This window comes from Malus sylvestris, chromosome 13 (genome assembly GCF_916048215.2).
Source record: "Malus sylvestris chromosome 13, drMalSylv7.2, whole genome shotgun sequence".
In the NCBI taxonomy this organism is placed as follows: Eukaryota; Viridiplantae; Streptophyta; class Magnoliopsida; order Rosales; family Rosaceae; genus Malus; species Malus sylvestris.
This window is the reverse complement of record NC_062272.1, coordinates 16,128,139-16,148,629: the sequence shown is the minus strand read 5'-3', so window position 1 is coordinate 16,148,629 and position 20,491 is coordinate 16,128,139. Positions and strand designations below refer to the sequence as shown.

General features: G+C 37.4%; 1 protein-coding gene across 1 annotated transcript; it reads left to right on the top strand.

Moving 5' to 3' along the window:
* Window positions 1-2,050: 2,050 nt before the first annotated feature.
* LOC126595286 (uncharacterized) lies at window positions 2,051-2,617 on the top strand. Its single transcript, XM_050261630.1, has one exon. It carries the CDS (start codon window positions 2,051-2,053, stop codon window positions 2,615-2,617), a length of 567 nt encoding a protein of 188 aa, XP_050117587.1.
* The last annotated feature ends 17,874 nt before the right edge of the window (window positions 2,618-20,491 follow it).

Here is a 20,491-nt window from a genome sequence, read left to right as displayed (position 1 = left end):
TTACTATGAATTGCATGAAACTTATGCCAAGAATTTACTTGACACGATTGTGATTAGCAACCTTTACTACTCTTGAATATAAGTTCATAACGATTAGGTGAAACTCCCTTATATCCTAGCATTAGATTTATGCATGAAAATTAAGCGTGCACTTTCAACCAACACACACAAATCAGTTTTAATTCATATAGATAAGCAAATTGAATTCACAACTTATGAAACACAATTGAAAGTAATCAAATTATATAGCAAGCATAAACATGGTTTCGAATCCCCCCCCTAGCCAATGGGGTTTAGTTCCTCATACGCACAAACCAAAGATAAATAAATTTAGACATTGAAATCCAAAGAAAGAGACCTAGACGCGCCAACTTGGACAACAAGTGCATCCACGAACTTCTCCTTCGTCCTTGTTGCGGCACAAAGCTTGGGGACAGGTTTTGGGGTTATGAATGGTGTGGAATGGATAGGGGATGGTATGGTGGTGTTTAGGATGGATGGGTGGTGCGGCAAAGGGTGGTTTTGGTTAGGAATTATGGAAGAGTGGTGATGGTGGCTGCGGCAGAGAGCAAGGATGAATTTCTGGCGTAAATGATGTATACGGGAGGTGGTAATTCGGCCAAAGGATGAATGAGAGTATATATAGGCACATAAAACCCTAGGGAAATCAGGTTAGGACTTGGACTTAGCAGAAAATAAGGATTAGGGCCAAAGAAATTAGAATCCAAAGGAGAAAAGGGCTAAGGGGTGCGGCTGATATGATAAGAAAACACAACGTAAATGCATAAGAACAAGCTCACTAAGTCGCATAAATATGCTCCTATCAGGTGACTAGCAATTTATCGCATAGCTATCATGAGAGCATAGCATTGAGCATAATTATATTACACCCAATCTTGTCGTACAGACCTTTACAGTGGTTCTGACTCGTGTGCAGTGTAGTGTATATAGGTCACTTGCGGTGACTCCAGCTAGATTGACTAATGAGTTATGAATTCAGCCGTACAGAGCTCTGCAGGGGTTCCAGCTAATATGTTATTTTCCATGAATTTATTTTCACCTTAGTTACTTATTTTGTTTTATATTTTGGCATGGCATACTTATGAATATGGATATGTGAAGCATGATTTGAATATATATATATATTCTATTTCTGGGAAAATTATACATGTTTTACGGTGAGGGGTTAGAGCATTTGATAAATGAAATGGTTTTGAAAAGCTTTATTTTTGCCCACTCACACTTTCTGTTTTGCGCCTCTCCAGGTTTTAGATAAGCTTGTTTGTTGGTGGCTCACGAGGATTAATTGGAGGTTCTGACAGATTATCACAAATGTAGGGCATCTTTGGGTGTCGTTTAATTAGTACTTGTCTTCTGGACTGAACTTAGGCTACTTACGCTCTGATTGTGTATTCACACATATTCTAGTACTTGTCTTTACTAGTACTCTTATGAGTTGGTTTTCATTTATTCGTACTCTCTATTATCATTATTGCTTTTGCACTGTGCATATGGCTACGTCACCCTTACGTGACGGCCAACATGCCTCAATCTCGGTTGGGGTGTGTCACTTGCCCTCCAAGAAATTAATATTTTAATGAACAGTGCAAGGCCATATTTCTTACCATCTCCAACCGAGGGCCAAATGGCCATAGGGCTTGTTTTAGCCTTGTGACAAAAAACCGTCTCCAATCGAGACCCAAATGGTCATAGGGCCAAAAATAATTTATTATTTAAATTTAAAAACTACAGCAACTTAAATTTATAGGAAAAAATTGAGATTTTTTTAATATTTTTTTTTTAAATTTTGGTCGAAAAAATTCAAATTCAAATCCAACAACTAGCTGACGTTAGTATGACGTTGGATTTAAATTTTTCTTGGCTATAAATATGGTAGATATTGGGCTATAATTCACACACCTTTGAATTCAATCTCTTTTAATTCAATTTCTTTCAATTCATGTTTACAATGAGTTCCAACTTTGGATCCTCTTCAAATTCCAACTGGGGGTCCTCATCCAATTTCGAATTGGAAGAAAAATGGGCGCAGATGAGACGAGAATATGAGAAGTCTAATGAAGAAGATGAAGCATGGCGTAACACACAATATGTGGCAGCCATGGATGTGGCCATGGTGTGTCAGCCAATTGAGGAACAACCTCAATGGGGTGGCTCTGTTGCTGGTCGCTTTTACAAACCACAAAATAGAGCGATAACGCATAACAATCTGATGAACAACTACTTCAACCCCAACTCGATGTACACAGAAGATGATTTCAGACGTCGCTTCCAGATGAGGCGTCATGTCTTCGAGCGTTTACTTCATAATGTCCAGCAGGTCAATCCATACTTTCAACAGAAGCTGGATAGAACAAGCTGCCCTAGTTTCTCACCTCATCAGAAGGTTACTATTGCACTACAAATGATGGCCTATGGCTCCCGAGCTGATTTGATGGATGAAACCCATTGTATATCTAAGTCTACATGCCTTAATATTCTTGCTGAATTCTGTAACACAATTGTTCAGCTTTACATAGCAGAGTACCTCCGTGAGCCAAATCAAGAAGATCTAAATCGGCTCATTCGCAAAGCTGAAGACCATGGTTTCAAGGCATGATAGGGTCATTAGATTGCATGCATTGGAATTGGAAGAACTGTCCCAACGGATGACAATGAGGCTTTAGCGGAAGGTCGAGAAAGCCAACTATTGTGTTAGAGGCGGTTGCCTCATATGACACATGGATCTGGCATGCTTTCTTTGGAGTCCTTAGATCCCAAAATGACATTATAGTTCTTGAGCGTTCACCCCTCTTCAATAACATGTCGGAAGGTAAATCACCTCAACTTGACTACTACATCAACGATCGTCAGTACAATATGGGGTATTACTTGGCATATGACATCTACCCAAAGTGGGTGACACTTGTCCAAGCAATTCCAAACCGTAAAAATAATGCTGAAAAATGTTTTACCTTACATCAAGAGGCATACCAAAAAGATATTGAGAGAGCTTTCGATATTCTACAGGCATGGTGGAAGATCATCAAGGAACTAACAAGAAGGTGGAGTCGAGAAAATTTAGATTCCATCATAATGTCTTGCATCATATTACACAACATGATTGTGGAGGATGAGCGAGATGAGAATATTGATGGAGAGTCTGATGACGACGAAGAGGATCCAAATAGGTCAAGAATGGCTCGTGCAAAAATATATGATGGGCCTAATTTGCCTTTCAATCCAAGAACTGGTAGTATCTCTTTAAATGAGTACATGAAGCGCTATAAGATGATACGTTTCCGTCCCACAAACAAGTACCTACAACAGGATCTTGTTGCATATCTTTGAGCCAAAAGAAGCATGGAGTAGGCGTTTAAGTTTTATGTTGGTAAATGTTTTTTTTTTTTTTTATGTTGTATAATTTTTATGTTGTTTAATATTATTTAATCTTGTTTCATATTGTTTAATGTTGTTTCATGTTACTTAATTTAATTTAATGTTGTTTAATGGCTTAGGAAGTTATAGGGAAAAAATAGAATTAAAAATAAATAAAAATTTTGTAAATAAATAAATAAATAAAAAATGAATAACGGCTTATGGCTTGGCCCGAGGTCGGATGGCTGGCTCATTTGAGCCAGCCTGTTAGCCCTTTGGCCATTTTTTGTTCAGTGAGACCCACAAGCCCTTTAATTTAATCCTCGATTGGAGACGATTTTCAAGCTACTTTCGGCCATCTGGACCCTTCGGTTGAAGATGGTCTTAGAATTTAGGAAAAGAACCCTCCCCTAACAAGGGAGAGGGACTTGACTGGTAGTGGGACCAAACAAGCTGGCATCCTATCTCCACTTAAATTTCGACAAGTGGCAGACCAGTTTGACCCTTTACTTTCTCTTCCATTTCTCTTCTCCGTTTTCTCTTCCAGTCCAAATCTCGACGGCATTCCGTCCATTCTCGACAGACTAGTTGGTCAAAAACAGGATTAAGCTTCTCAAGAACCTAACAAATCTGACCATGAGTCCCTAACTAAGGTTACTTCGTGACAGGACGTTTGAGGTATGTAACCCAGAACGAAAAAAATGTTGAACAACTGTGCTTATAGTCGGCCACTAAGTAAGGTTACAATTGTTAGGTGACATGATGTTCATTTTATTAGAATTATCACTTTTTTTTTTTTCAATTTTGGTTAATGTTAATGGCATTTCTGTTTTGACTTATCACACGGCTCAACCTGAATATTTCACGAATTTCAGAGTGAAAATCATTTCTTCTTCAATTTTTTGAACTAGAGATAGGAGGCAAGTTTATATTAAGGAAAAAAAAGGATGAAAATGGGTAAAGGGAGGAATGAGGGAGAAATTAAGAGAATGTATGAAACAAAAACTTAAGGTTAAACAACTTAATGGTTTTACTTTTTGTTTGTGTACCGTTGATTATTGAACACCCTAATCTTTGAAAGAAATGAGTGATGAGTTGATTATTGTTTTTCACTTTCATTCTGCTTGTGAATTGATGAGATTGACTACAAAATGTTATATCATGCAACACGCGTCGTCAAACTTACATAAGGGGTATTTTGATTTAGGTCTTAAATTTGAACTGTTATTGGATTTAGTCTACTGTTTTATTTATCTAATTTAATTAAACTTTTGGATTTATGCATCTTTATTCATATTTTTAATTTAAATATTTAAATATGAAGATTTAGCCACTTTCCTAAAAAAATAGTTAATAAAAATTTCTAAGTCATCATATATGATACCTACACCATAATTTGATTAAATACATTCAACATGTGGTAGATATAGAATATACGGAAAAAATAAATAATACTCAATCTAACTATCAACCATGAAAATAGTCCAAAGACATTTAATCTTCATACATTTACAAAACTCATACTAGTCTATGTATATGTGTGTGTGTGTATATTTCCTACATTTTTGCTCCTTTAAGGTGCACAAGGTACATCGTAAATTTATGACATGCAGAAACACAAAATACATTTCACATAACTCTTCTAGTTTTGAATCATTTCAAGGAGAGAGAAGATACAGTAGACTTAGTATTTAACCAAGACAAAACTACAAACTGACATTGTCCATAAAAACTTCAAACTAATTTTAGATCAGTATAAATTAATTTTGGGTAAATTACACTGTACTACCTCAGGTTTGAGGTCTATTGCAACCTTATACAACACATTCAAAACATTTCAATTTCATACCTCAAGTACTATTTTATTTCGATATAATACATCCGTTACATTTTCCATCCATTGTTCCGTTAAGAGTTGATGTGGCAGCCACATTTATGCCACGTGGCTACCACATTTGTGTCACATGGCAAACAAAATAATTTATATGCATTTAAAAATAATTAACTAAATAAAAGTAAAAAAAAATAAAAAATCCCAGAAACCCATCCCTTCCCCTTCCTCGCAACCCCCCCTCACCCCTCTCCTCCACTTTCTTCACCTCCCCCAACCGATCCCTTCCCCTTCCCTGCAACCCAAACCCCCCCCCCCATCCCACCTCCCTCGCAACCCCCCACCCCACCCCACCTAGATTACCTAGATTTGTTCTAAACAAATTACCCAGCTTTCCCATCAATTTTCCCTCGTTTTCTTGGCAACCAAACAGTAAATAACTCCAAAAATTCAATGGATTCCAACCCCAATTTTCCAGAATCTGAACCCAAGAACAAAAATGCAGAAAATTCAAAATTTTAAGGAAGTTTAAAACTTAAAAAATCTGGACCCAATGCCATACAACTCCCAGTCAATTACCCTACCCTCCCTCTCTTCACCTTCTCCTGCACATCGAACTCCGTCTTATCCTCCACGATGGTGGGGCCTCGCCCGTTCCTGGCGCAACGGCCACAGCGACGGCTGAAGCGAGGGCAGCAGCAAAGATGTTAAGCTTTTCCTGGAGGTAGTCGACGAGGATACAGGCCTCCTCAAGGGTGAGGCTGGAGATGTCAGTGTCGAGTTTCTTGATTTTTTCTGGGGCTTCGACGGCGGTGAGGGGGCTGATATGGGTGGTGCGGTGGGTGAGGGTAGGGGTTTGGGGGTTGAAGAGGAATTGGATAATGGGTTTAGTGGAGTGGGAGGGAAAGGAGGAGGCGGCAAGTGTGGTGGGGAGGTGAAGAGGGAGGAGTGGGAAAGAGAATGAAGGGGAGATGAAGAGAGTGGAGGAGAAGTGGGTCAGGGAATATGGGTTTTAGGGTTTTTTTTTTTTTAACTTTTCTTTAATTAATTATTTTTAAATTCATAAAAAAAAAATTGCCACGTGGCATAAATGTGGCAGCCACGTCAGCTCTTAACAGAACAATGGATGAAAAATGTAACGGATGTATTATATTGAAATAAAATAGTACTTGAGGTATGAAAATGAAATGTTTTGAAGATGTTGTATGAGGTTGTAATAGACTTCAAACCTGAGTGGTACAGTGTAATTTACCCATTAATTTTTGCAAGTTGAGTTTCACAATTCATGCACTTTTGCAAAATCAATTTCAAAATTTTATGCAATATCAGTTTCATAATTCATGCACTTCTGCAAGTTCAGTTTCAAAATTCCAACACTTGTGTAACATAAATTTCAATTTTTTTTGCACTTTGTGTGATCAATTTCAAAATTTCAGCACTTCCGCTAGATCAGTGTCAAAGTTCCAGCACTTCTACAAGATCAGTTTCACAATTCCAGTATTTATGCAAGATCAGTTTCAAAACTTTCAGCAGTTATGCAAGATCAGTTTCAAATTCATGTGTTTTTGTAAGATCATTTTCAAAATTCATGCATCCAAATCAATCAAACCTTAAAAATCAAACACTTTAAAAAATACTAAAATTAAAAAAAAAATCTAAAATCTCAATCATTCTAAAAAAAACTCATAAATCTAGTGAACAATAAGAAGAAGAAGAAAAGAAGGGAGGAAGAAGCATAAAGAAGAAATAGGAGAGGCAAAGACGAAGAAGAAGGATGAGGTGAGAGAGAAAGGTAGGAAGAAGGAGGAGATACAGAAACAAAGTGAAAATGACAAAGGAGGAGGAGTGAGAGAAAGAGAGACACATGTATGAAGGAGAAGGAAGGGAGAAAAAAAAAGGAAGAAGAAAAAATACAGAGAAAGAAATAGTACAAATAAGAATATAGAGACTTATTTTTCAATAATGGAAAGGTAAACTTGTAAATGTAAAGACAATTAAAAAAAATCATGACGTCACCAGCTATTATGTAGCTTGGCTGAACCTTCCCTCCCTATAGTGTAAAAATATCGATGTACCAAAAAAAAGTTTTGTCACTTAGTACTATAGTCTAGTGATATTCCTCTTCACTTGTAAGTAGGCCTGACAAATTCTGACACGACCCGTTAACCCGACACGAAACAACACAAAATTAATAGGTTATCGGGTCGACACGATAAAGAATTTGGTCGTTATCGGTTAACCCGATAAGCACCTGTTAAGATAATGAGTTGGTCCATGTATACACGTGGATAACACGATATATAATAAGCAAAATGTTAATTTAATCATTTTATACCCCCAAAAATACTATAATAATTATATATATATATATATTAAACTAAACTTAAAAAATTTGGAAAAGAAGGTAATATATTTTAATATGGTATAGTACTATTATTTTTTTTTCACAATTATTTCGGTAAACTTCTCTTTTATTTAGCATATCCTTGCATTTTTGATATTTTTATGTAGACTATTAGTATATTGGTGCTTTTTTATTAGGCTATTATTTTGGAGTGTAGATGTAGTACTTAACGGCAAATGTATTTTTATGTTTTGAAGTAATATTTAAATGGTAATGTGGTATGCGCAAATTTAAGAAAAAAAATGTTTTTCTTAACGGGTCATAACGAGTTAGGTCATTTTACCTGCTAGGTAAAGTGACCTGACCTGTTAAGGACCCGTTAAGATAACGGTTGCGACACGACAAGACATGTAACAGCCCGTCCCTAAAAATTATGATTTTTATAATTTTAGAAAGTGAATTTACGAAAATGCCCTTTAAGACAAAATGTTGACTTTTGTTAACTGTTGTGTCACATCACGTAAGGTTATTTTCTTGGCGTATCCTCGTAGTACTTATGCTCTGACCTCGCGTGTGAAATGAGTTCATTCTTGCTCATAGCGCACTCTGGTTTTTAGGTACTTTTAGGCTTAAATTTATTCACATCTTTCACATCACTATACTTTATGACTTCGTCACCTTCTAGGTGTCGGCCAGCACATCTCGATTCAGAATCCTAGTGGACATTACGGGTTGGGGTGTGTCACGACAAGTTAAGATAACAGGTGTTACGCAAAAACGACACAAAACACCGCAAACACGACCCGTTTGCCAGGCCTACTTGTAAGTAAGAGGTCTTAGGTTTGATTCTCACCAAAGGCGAATTTAAACAACATTATTGTTAGCCCATTATGAGGCTAAGTTCATCCCCTCCCCTTAGCTTAATTGTTCCTAAATAATCGATTAAATAAGAGATGTCATTTACCACAATTTAATGAAAATAAACTGATGTGGATAATCAATGAATGGACATAACCCAACATAGTGAATAAAACATAATGAATTACAAAATTCGACTTATATTAAATTTACTCTTCTTTTCCTAGTTTGAGTGGTAAACGCACAAAAGAAAAAAAAATCCAAGTGTCATATGCAAAATTTTATTTAAAACAACAAATTTCTTTTGACTAAAAAAAATAATAAATTTCATTGTTAAATATTTATAAGATATCATCCTTGTGTTTTTAATTTAAAAAAAAAAATTCTAGTTGACATGTTCTGTTACTTAGAAGGCTTAAGTTTGTTTGAATATCAAGTTATCATCAATTAATTCATGCACTGCACATTTGAAAGATAAGAACTTCATTGTTTGATTGTATTTTTATTTGTACATACTCCTATATTCCGTAGTAATTTTTATTTATCATTTTACAATTGTTCGAGTGGACCTTAATCCTGTTGTGGATATAAATACATAATACTAACTTGCCATTCAACAGGGGAAATAAGTCGACGACGTATGCATAACCAATATGAGGATGAATTATTGTGGTAGGAAGGGGCAGCACTGGGAGAATGACTTAACTGCAAGTTTGCAACTGAAATTAATACCATTACGTAGTATCCAAACCATATGCTTTTAGTGTAACCATAATAATTCATTAGGGATATGAATTATGATGGTGACACTACGTAATACCACTACTTAACCATAATAATTCATAAGGGATATGAGTGCGTGTATAATCCATGCCAAAAGTGATATTCACGTTGTATGTAAGTTTTCTCTCTAACCATAAGCTCTTAGTGCTTATTTGGTATTTAAGTGAAATTTTTTCTTAGAAAGAGGTAAATTAAAATGTCCAATACTAAGCATAGATTTAGCACAGAGTTGTATGATAGAATAAACTGCTGATTTGGTTTGTAGATTATTACTCGGTTAGAAATTAAGTCCATAAATTATATTTTCAAAAGAAAAGGTCATTGACAGATTGAGCCAAATCCTCATTTTGGTCTATGAAGTTACAAAAAGGAAGGATTACAATGATGCGTAACAGTGCAAGTTGGGAACTACATTGATCAATTTTGAAACTCAAAGACCAAAATGAGAAACTGGGTGGGTCATTTGACTGATAACAAGGGACAAAACGATTAAGGATAGTTCATTAGAGTTGATATATCAACCAAAAGAACGCATAGAGGTGCTATCCCATAATCCATTCCATACATAGGCTAGGCCTAGATGCATCCCATTGAAAGTATCATTGTAGAACATTTGCAGTGCTTTAGCAGTTGATCGGTAGTTAATTAGTAGTGTTGTTATAGTACATTTATAACAATTAATTTAAAAGTTTTTTATGTCTTTAAATGTCCTTATCGATCCAAACATAATACAATCTTTGATTCCTTTGTTTCTTTTATGAAAAAATGATCAGCTCGAAGCTTTGTCACGGAAATCTATTGTTAGAGGCCGATATGACTCACATAGGCTTTTTAATCTCTTTTGGCTACCATTGTGTGATTCACTATCATCAGAAATCGATCCAAGAACATACCTTCTAAAATATAGGCCTGGAATTCGTCCCCAACCACTGGGCCACCTTGTGATGATTGACAATCTTTGATTCCTTGTTATATCAAGTCTATACCTTGCTTTATATATACAATTATTACCGATGTAATTTAGTGTATTGCTAATTAAGCACCAGTGTGTGCGCTTTATTACAAATGAAGGAAGTTGAGATTCCATCATAAAGTTAATTGGCAATATTGTGACGCCCAACTTACTTATAAACTCTTGCAGTGTTTCTCCTTTCACGAATGTGGAACCCTTTAACCTTCACATGGAGCAAAAAATAATCCCAAAAATCTTGGAGGTGACACGTGGACTTTTAGCCAAGAAAGACAAGATTCCCTTATTAAATGATCAGGGCATCCCATGTGCAGTTCAGCATCGTAGGACATGCAACCAACGAACTACGAATGATGAATGCTCCCTGCTCGTGGCAAGAAAAAGTTAAGGGCATTGAAGATAAGATTAATTACTAAATCCTATTTTTAATGCATTCCCAATTGAAAACAAACTTTTTTAAGTAAGTAATCCCAATCACATTTATTTTGGGATATCTTCACAATTATTCCAAGATATTATTTACGCACTATCTTGAAAATATTCTCACCAAATTCTACCCTAAAGGTCAGCCATACTCCCTATAAATACCTCATTCCCCAACCAAAAACAGGGGAGAGCCTTTCTATACATAGAAAACCTTAAACACTCACTTTTTTTACAGAGACTAACTTAAGCATCAGAGATCAATTTAATCTTTCATTAATCATTTCTTGTGGACCATTATTATCATTAACAAACTCACTCAGAGATGTGGTTGGCCTTTGCCTTCGATTGATTTATGGCTAATTTGAAGATTTGATCATTTGCCTATATAATGTTATATTAAGATTTGACCATTAAACAATGTTCTGGCATATATAATCTTATCTTAAGATTTGATCATTTGCCTAAACCTAGTAAGAAAGTATAATTTAGACTACTTATTCTTAGTATTTAATTTTGTAGTGATTTCATTTTACATTGCTATTTGTCGTTTGCCAGGACGGAGCTAGGATTCTTTTATCAGGTGGGCTAACCTTTTTATTTATTTATATTGCATAAGTTAAATTCCATAAGGAGACTCCAATAAATGATCGAACAAGATATTATTGTTGTACAATTAATAAGAAAAAGAACTAGAGAGCAATTTAAAAGGAAAAAAAAACTAACTGTATGTATATATATATATATATATATATATATAACGTTGGACTCAACTGGTTCAAGGAAGTCTGTTGTATTATTAATGGCATTGAGCTTTCAATGTGAACATGGGTGGGCTAACGGTGATTAAATTAATTTAGTGTTTTTTAAAAACCAAAAAGTTACATGAGGTAAAATGGATTAGACAATCTTTAACCCTTAGCCTCAAACCTAAAACTTTTAGTTAAAAAAATTTAGGTTTTAACCCAAAAATAGCTTTTTTGCTCAAACTCTTCTAGCCTAAAATTTTAGCTCCAGATTATTAAAGAATGAATTTAGGCTATTATTTATTTTTAAATTAACTTTTAAAAAAAATAATGTAGACTATCCTAAATTAATTTTATGAACATTTAAACCTAAAAATATTTAAATTCCGATAAATATTCCCTAAAAATATTTAAATTCCGATAAATATTGAAAATATCACTAAATCAATACATGAAACTTAATACAAACGACAATTAATAAACCACATAAACTAAATACAATCGATAATTCATAAACTACATAAACATAATAATGATATTCACCATCTTTACTTGGTGGTGGACTTGGGATATAGCCTTGAGATGAACCATCATCTTGAAATATACTCCTTGTGGCATACCTTCGCAAAATTTCCTTTTGCTTATAACGTAAGAACTTCTTCATCTCTGGGGTGTATTTGTTGAGGTCCTCCATCATGAAATTACTTTCGAACCTTTCTTGCTCCTTATCCCCTTCGTGCGTAATGGCCAAATGCATTCGGGCCGTTTCTTCCTCCCAAGAGCTATGTCTTTCAGTCAATCTTGCAAATCCGGTAGCAATTTGTGCACTAATCGGATCTTGGAACTTCCCATTTCTCTTTGCCTCAGTAGCCACAAAAAGCGACATGCTTAAGGCTAATCCTAGCTTCTGCATTGGTCACTTCATCATCATAAGTGTATGCTTTAGGATCAATATCAAAGTTTCTGGGAGGACCATCATCAGCCCGAGCTCTCTTCTTCTCAAGCGTCAAAGTATCCATCAGCTTATAATTGATTCGAATGACGGGTTCAACCATGAGATCAGTAATAGGCCTTAGCCTCGGTATCTACCCCTAATTTTTCCATTCCACATAGAGGCTTTTAGTGCACCCACATAACCTCATGGGTCTTTTAAGCATGGATGCATAGGGATTCTATTGCTTCAAAGGAGTTGAGTAGAATCTTTATTTTTATGCCGGCACACCATCTTAGGATAGTTGCTTCAGATGAGCTAAGTAGAATTTCCATGTAACTTCATCATTTAATGAAATGAAAATGTCTTCTTTTCTTTACTTTAGCTTGTACTCAACTATCATGAGAATATTAATTGTCTTTAGATCTCTCAAATCATTTAAACCTCTTCAACATAGCAATCCCTAACATCCCATAAGGTTGGATGATAATTCTTCAGAAATTTAGCATTGACTGGATGTTTTTATAAGTTTCCCTCTAAATCGGCCAAATAATAACCCCCCTATCTAGTGCTTGATGAATAATGAAAGAACCTTCCTAAGTAGGACTCCATTTCCCAAAGCCTCTTACTTGGGCTCCCAAGGGCAAGACCGCTTTCCATACTAAGCCTCTTTCCTCAAAAGTCTTCAATTTTACCCTTTTGTTGTATGCTCAGGTAACAACTCTCTTTCATTCTTGAATTTTATTTAGAGCTTCGATTCGGGCTATATCAACGTCCTCAATTCCTTAACATATAGCCTGGATATACTTTTCACTGTGTAGCCCATATTGATTTTGAATTATGACCGAACTTACATTGATTTCCATGGGAATCACAACATCTTGCTCGAAAGTCAGAGCGTAGGGTGTAGTCCTAGTTCCTGCCCTTTTGGAAGTTCTACAGGCCCACAATGTATCTCCCAACTTCTCGTGCCACTTCTCTGAACTATCTGCCACCATTCTTTTGATAATGTTAACCAAGATCTTATTGCTGGTTTCTGCCTGACCATTTGACTGGGGGTAGTAAGGACTAGACCGAATCATCTTTATCTTAAACTAACTTGCGAACGCTTTTACCTCTTTTGAAATAAAAGATGGCTCGCGGTCTGTGACAATTGTCTCGATCATTCCAAATCTGTGCAAGATCTTGGTTTTAATGAATTTTTTAACAGTAGCTGAGGTGATGGTTTTTACTGCTAAAGCTTCTACCCACTTGGTGAAGTAATTCGTTGCCACAATTATGAATGTGTGTCCCTTGCTAGAAGCTGGATGAACTTGCCTGATGAAGTTCATTGCCCATCCTATGAAAAGATAAGGTTTGACTATGGGGTTCAAGGGCACTAAGGGTACATGTTGGAGTGGTCCATGTCTCTGGCATTCTTCACATCCTCGGGCATAAGCTTTGCAATCTTTCTCCATCTTGGGCCAAAAATAGCCATATCTTCTTAGTAGCCACCTCATCTTGGTTCCGGCTTGGTGTGCTCCACAGATCCCCTCATGGACTTCGGCCATAACTCTCATAGACTCCTATTGGCTTAAACATTTCAGCAATAACCCATCCAGAGTCTTTCTTAGCATATTCTTTTCCCACAACACATATCTAGTGGCTTGTTGTATGTTCTTTTTGCTTATGGGAAAAGATGGATCTTCCAAGTATTGAATGATGAGTGACCTCCAATCCTTTATCTTAGGCTCTTCAGTCATTATATCCAAGTTGAATCCTCTATCAAAGATAGAAGTGAGATTTATCTTTTACATTTCTACTTCTATCTCGAACCTACTTTCTTGGATCTACAATCCAGCAGCCAATTGAGCCATTTCATTGGTTATTGTATTTGATTCCTTGGGGATATGGCTGACTGAAATTTCATCACCCCAATATCTCAATAATTGCATGGTCGCCAAGTAATAACCAGCCATAGTAATGTGTCTGTATTTGTATTCTCCATTTAGCTGGTTGATTACCAGTTCTGAGTCACCAAATACTTCGACCTCAGTTGCCCCTAACTCCATCAGAATTTATAAGCCAATTATCAGTGCTTCATATTTTGCCCGATTGTTGGTAATCTCTTGATAATCCAAGAGGAATGAATAACAATGGTGGAGGCCTTTGGGATCGATGATGACAATCCCAGCTCCCGTAATATTCTGAGTGCAAGATCCATCAAAATATAGTCTACAATGAGTGATCCAGAGGCTAGTTATTCTTTTTACTTCTTGCTGAACCTATTATTCCTTGCCCAAACAGGCTCTGTTTGGCGGGATCCATACACTTGCTGCTTCCAGAGTCCATAAAATGTTAACCATTTCCTCTTGAGACTCTTGGTGCCCGGCTAAGAAGTCTACAATTGCCTACCCATTGACTGCCCTTTGAGGCACATACTGAAAATTGAATTCGGACAGTGCCAGAATCCATTTCCCAATTCTTCTTGTCAACATTGGTTTTGACAGCATATATTTGATCACGTCGATCTTGGCAATGATATGGATGTGGCAAGGCAACATGTAATGCCTTAACTTACAAGCAGTAAAGTACAAAACCAAACATAGTTTCTCCACTGAGGTATATCTTGTCTCTACCTCAGTAAGGATTCTACTAAGGTAGTATATAGCTTGTTCCTTTCCTCTTTCATTGTTTTGGGCCAGTAGGCTCCCAATTGACCTCTCCAAGGTATAGATATAAAGCTTCAACGGCTTCCCCCTCTGAGGTGGCATAAGCACTAGTGGTGAGGCTAAGTAAGCTTTTATGATGTCCAAAGTCTCTTGGTGTGATGGGCCCCATTCAAAGTCTTCCTTGTCTTTTCACCTGAGTAAAAGGGTTAGTGGCTGAATCTTGCCCGCTAAATTCGCGATGAACCTAGGGTTAGTGGCTGAATCTTGCCCGCTAAATTCGCGATGAACCTCCTCAAGAAGTTGATTTTTCCTAGTAGCTTTTATAGTTGCACCTTATTGGTGGGAGGAGGTGTCTCCATGATTGCTCGAGCTTTGTTCTTGTCGACCTCCATTCCTTTTTTGTGAATAAGGAATCCCAAAAAGTTGTCTGATCTTACCCCAAAAGCACACTTCTTTGGATTCATTTTTAACTTGTAGATCCTCATTCTTATTAAGGCTTGTCTAAGGTCGATTATATGTTGCTTTTCAATTTTGGACTTCACCACGATGTCATCAATATTTACTTTCATGCTATGGCCGATTAGGTCATGAAAAATGGCGTTCATTGCTCTTTGATAAGTTACACCAGCATTTTTTAGTCCAAATGGCTTTACCAAATATTCATATGCCCCAACATGACTTGGACACCTAAAAGCTGTTTTATGTATATCTTATTTAACCATTTTTATTTGATTGTATCCCGTATTCCTATCCATGAAAGACAAAACTTTGTGCTTAGCAACTGCGTCTATGGATAGGTCGGCTATGGGCATAGGGTATTCATCTTTAGGTATGGCTCCATTAATGTTTCTAAAGTCAACACAACATCTAATTGCCTTAGTTAAAGCTTTCAAAACAAGTATAATGTTGGCCAACCACTAAACATATTTGGAAGGCCTAATAAATCCAGCCTTTACCAACTTTTCGATCTCTTCCTTGACCTTTTCTTCAATTTCTTTGGACATCTTCTGTGGTGCTTTTTTGACAGGTTTAAACCCCATCTGAATAGGCATTCTATGTTCTACCAAGGTTGGATCTAAACCTGGCATCTCAGTGTAATGCCAAGCAAAACAATCTTTGAATTCATGTAGAAGGTTAACAATCCTTGCCCAATCCTCGATTTCTAACAAACCACTGATCTGTATTGGTCTTGGATCCTCCTTAGTTCCCAACTTAATGGTCTCCAAGGGGTCTTACACTTCTGGAGCTAGTTTGTCTGGTTCCGTACATAAAAACTCAACCAATTCTGGATTCTCAGGCAAATCCTCTTGTCCATCTAAGTCATATATACATTCAGCCATTTGGATGACTGTTTCTAACTCTTCCCCAAAAGACTATACTTCTCTGTTCTGGCTACTTGAAGCCTATCTGCTCCACTGTTCTTTTTCCATAGCTAAGTTCTCCATTTCTTGTCTTTTCTCGCTCCCAGACACCAACAGTCTTTTTATTAAGGACCAGATTGCAACCACTTGGTCCTTCCTTTTCTGTTCTAACATTAATGGTGTTAGGGGTTTGGGATGATATAGGGCCGATCTCATTCTTCCCTTGTAAGGCATAACCCTTGTTCTAGAAGCTTTTGATCCGTCACCTTAGTTGGGTGGCCATTCTTATCAACTCCTAAACACTGAAGAATCCCAATACAAGGATCATAGAAGTTGGCTTTTGCGATGTTGGTTGTGGGTAAGAATGGCCGTGACTTGACCTTCACCATTTCCCAAAACCCAAGTCCTATTTCTCTTTTTTCATGGTAGACAGCCACTTGTTGATGTAAAGTAGATGGCACAGAGAGACTCTAGTGAATCCAATCTCTGCCTAGTAAAGCTCTATAAGTGGAAGTATAGTCTATAACAAAAAAAGGCCATCGTGATTTGTTTTGAACCCAAATCGACCTCTAATAACAGTATTCCATGAGTTCGGGTGATGGCTCCTAAGAAACTAGAAACTGTAAGATCCGTAGGAATAAGATATTCCTCACTTCTGCATATTCTCTTCATCTGCTTGTAGGGCAACACATTGACCGCGACCTCTCCATCGATCAAGACCCTTTTGAAAGGTACTCCTTCTAGGTGAGCAATTACGTATATGGGTTTGAGATGATTGGCTATGGTCAAACTCGGGCGTACAAAAACCATTTTGTTCGAGTATATTCTTTCAGGCTTCCTTCCTGGTTACTCGGGCACGCTTGTCTGACGGTACTCTCCTTGTCTAGCTTCTTCGACACTAACATGCGCCATCATTGGTTATACTGCCAGGTAATCACCTTCCATCATGGAAGGTTAATCATGCTTGGCCTGAAACATGGCTGATAAAACATATGTTATGTTTACGTGGAAGTTACTGGGTCCAGGTAGATCTTTCCCCTTACCCTCAATGTTGTTCATAAATTCCTACAACCAAGCATATGCCTCATCGGGCAACATTAGCTCAAGTAATCCTTCTTCCTGGGTTATGCCAAAGTTCGGCAGTTGTTCTGGAACTTTGCATATAATTTCTATCAACAATGGTACGGGTAACCTTTTTTCGGGTGAAATAGTTCCGAAGCAGATCGGTTTTAGGCTCTATCTTGGGGTAGACATCATCATCATATCCTCTTGAGCTCTCCTCAAGATTCTCTATTTCCCGGGATGGGGATTTGGCGGCACATGGTCCCTTTCCCTATCATTTTTGTTGTTTGCCTTCTTTAGCTCATTCTTACTCCTCCAATGAGGTTGATTTCTTCTTTCATGAGGAACATTTTTTAGCTTTACATTCTTCGAGGTTTCCGAAGTAGTGGGAACCTTCAGCAAGTTCACGTGGGCCTTATGCTACCTTTGTACCCTCATAATCATGAAGGCTCCTATCATTTCAAATTATGTACCATCTTTGTCCAACTCGGGCAAGATTCTTCTTTGTGACCGCATTCACGGCTATTCATTTCATTCTAACATCTCCACCAGCATAAGCGGGCTGGGATGGCCTCACATCCATCCATCTTGGTATATTGGCCTCCTTATCCTCCATTTCTTCTGAAGCTTCATAGTTCCTGAACACTTCTAACAGGTTTTTAGGCTGAAAGTCTCCTCCCAACCTCTGGAAGACATTTTCCTAGAGGTTTCCTCCTCAATTGCCCATATGATTCTTATGTGGTTCTCACGTTTTTCTTCTTTTCTCCTTTTAATCAGTTCCTGATCAATGACAGCTCCAACCTCTAGTTCGCATTCACCTTGACACTTGCTACATAGCACCACTCCTTTGATTATGGCGGCCTTGGGTTTCTCGGGCAGCTTGATAGCTCATTCAATTGGTCTATCAACTGGTTTCCTTTCCGCCTTGACCTCCTACGTGGCATTTTCCTTTTCTTTTCTCTGCCCATGTTAGATTGATTATGCTTATTGGGGCTTGTAGAAAAGAATCAGCATCAGTCATTGTATCAGCTCCTAATATCTGTTTTATTTCTGGCCTGCATTACCCCCTTGCTATCTAATGAAAATAACAAAGGATCAGGCAACTCTGATCTCATGACTTTCTTCAACACTAGCTGATCTACTTTAGATATTTCCTCATTTTTTTTCTTTATTCTTTTCCTTAAGTAAAGGAAATAGAAGAATAACTAACTCTTCCATAGGGCTGGGTTCTTCCCTCACCTCCTTAGCACAGTCATTCTCTGGAGTAGAGTACTTCAGATCCAGCCTTATTTATCGATGTACTGTTAAGGAAAAGAGTTTGCTTACTTCCTCTCTTGTTTGTAGAGAGTTTCTTTCCATGCTGTTTATGACAGCCATCATGGTGGCCTAGAGGTCTTCATTTATGACCCTCCCTCCTGATTTCTTAGAATGAGTCGGCTTTCCACCAAGGCGGATTCTTGCAAGTCTTTAGGGAGATTTGCCATGCTAGATCTTGGTGTGTACCAGGGTGGTTTTTGTTTTGATTCCCACCTGAAGGTTTGTTCCTTCCTTTATCTCCTTGGCATACAAGATTTGTGGTCCCACCGGGTGTGCCAAAACTATGTTCGGGCAGGAAATCTGGCCGATGGGCGTTCCTGGCTCGAGCACACAGCTCATTGAGGGGTTGGAACTTTGGTTAATTGTCGGGCTCCTGCTTGTCTCAATACTGCAAGAGAAGAACAAAGTTAGTTCTGAGATGTGCCTTTGTAGGGCTTTAAATGTAGGTCTTGAGGCTCACAATCAAAACCAACTAGGTGTTTAGGCGTGCCACTGCCATCTCAGTATGGCAGATGTAGAACAAATATGTTTTAAGCCGATTACTTGCGCTCCAAGTTATTTTTGACTTCTTGTTTATCAAAGGATTGTTGTAGATGGGTTAAGTCTACATTAAGTTCTTTTTTATGCCTTGAAATCAAGGAATTTTAGTTATCTTGTATGCTCGAGGGGTGTGATCCAAATCTGATCAAGTCATCAGTTTAATACATTACAATCTTGATAAAACCATTAAATGAACCAAATTTGAGAATTGATGGGGGTTTGAGTCATCAAAGGACTGGAAATAACTTGAATATAAACTGGGGAATGCATTATAATGACAAATCTATTAACTGAAAGATAAAAACAAAGAGAGTCGAACAAGATTTCACCTTGTCGGGTAAGGTTAAACGTCTTGCGGTCTCTTCTTTTTGCAATTTACAAAGGATTAGGTACTAAAGGGGACGACTAGAAAAAAGTTCATGATCGATACTACAACATTTAGGAAAAAGGTAGCAGAGCTTTTACATAGACAAAAAAATGTCTTTCTAAGGAAATCTACGGCTAAAAGGGGTGCAAAATCTAGACAAAGCACGACTTTCTGGGTATTTGCTTGGTTGAGAGACACGTTGTATGTTTATTTGTTTGATTGGTTAAATGTCCTTGTCTTTGGGCCCTCTTCCTCCTTTTATAGACGAATTAGCCCAACTGTCTGTAGCTATGTTCTTACCCGAAAGCAATTGAAGGGTAGTGACTCATCAGTATTTTACTTGTACTGACATTGAAAAGTACTTTTAGGCTAAGAGTAGGTTGATTTTCATCAGTTGTCACTTCTCTTGTAAGCACCTAGCCTTTGCATTAATGAGGGAGAGCCAATTAGTCTTGAGATGGACGATCTGGGCTTGGTGTTGGCCTTCGGGCGAAACTCATTTCTTTAGTCTTTTTGGGCCCTCCTTCCTTTCGGCCTAAAGTTCAAATGTTAACCCAAACAAGAGCGTTATGATGTCATGGTGTTATGTTTTAAAACACAATTGATTTTTCATTTTAGAGCATAACATTAGTAAACAAATACATTTATTAAGGAACGAGTGAAATGCAAGCATGCACTTAGCTAAATTAGTTAGAAGAATGTACTCTCTCCTTTATGCACCCAAGTATTCATCATCTTTGACCTTAATAATAAGGATATAAGTGAAATAATAACATTACATGACTTGTGAGGTACGGTTGGAACTCAACATAAGCCGAGCGAAGCTGGAAAGTAAGAGCTGGTGAGTGTGGGTCAATCTTTGGCGCGTCGCGTCACTGATGCTCAAAATTCCACTAGTAAAAAAAGGAGGTGGATCGTCTAGCCTCCCATTT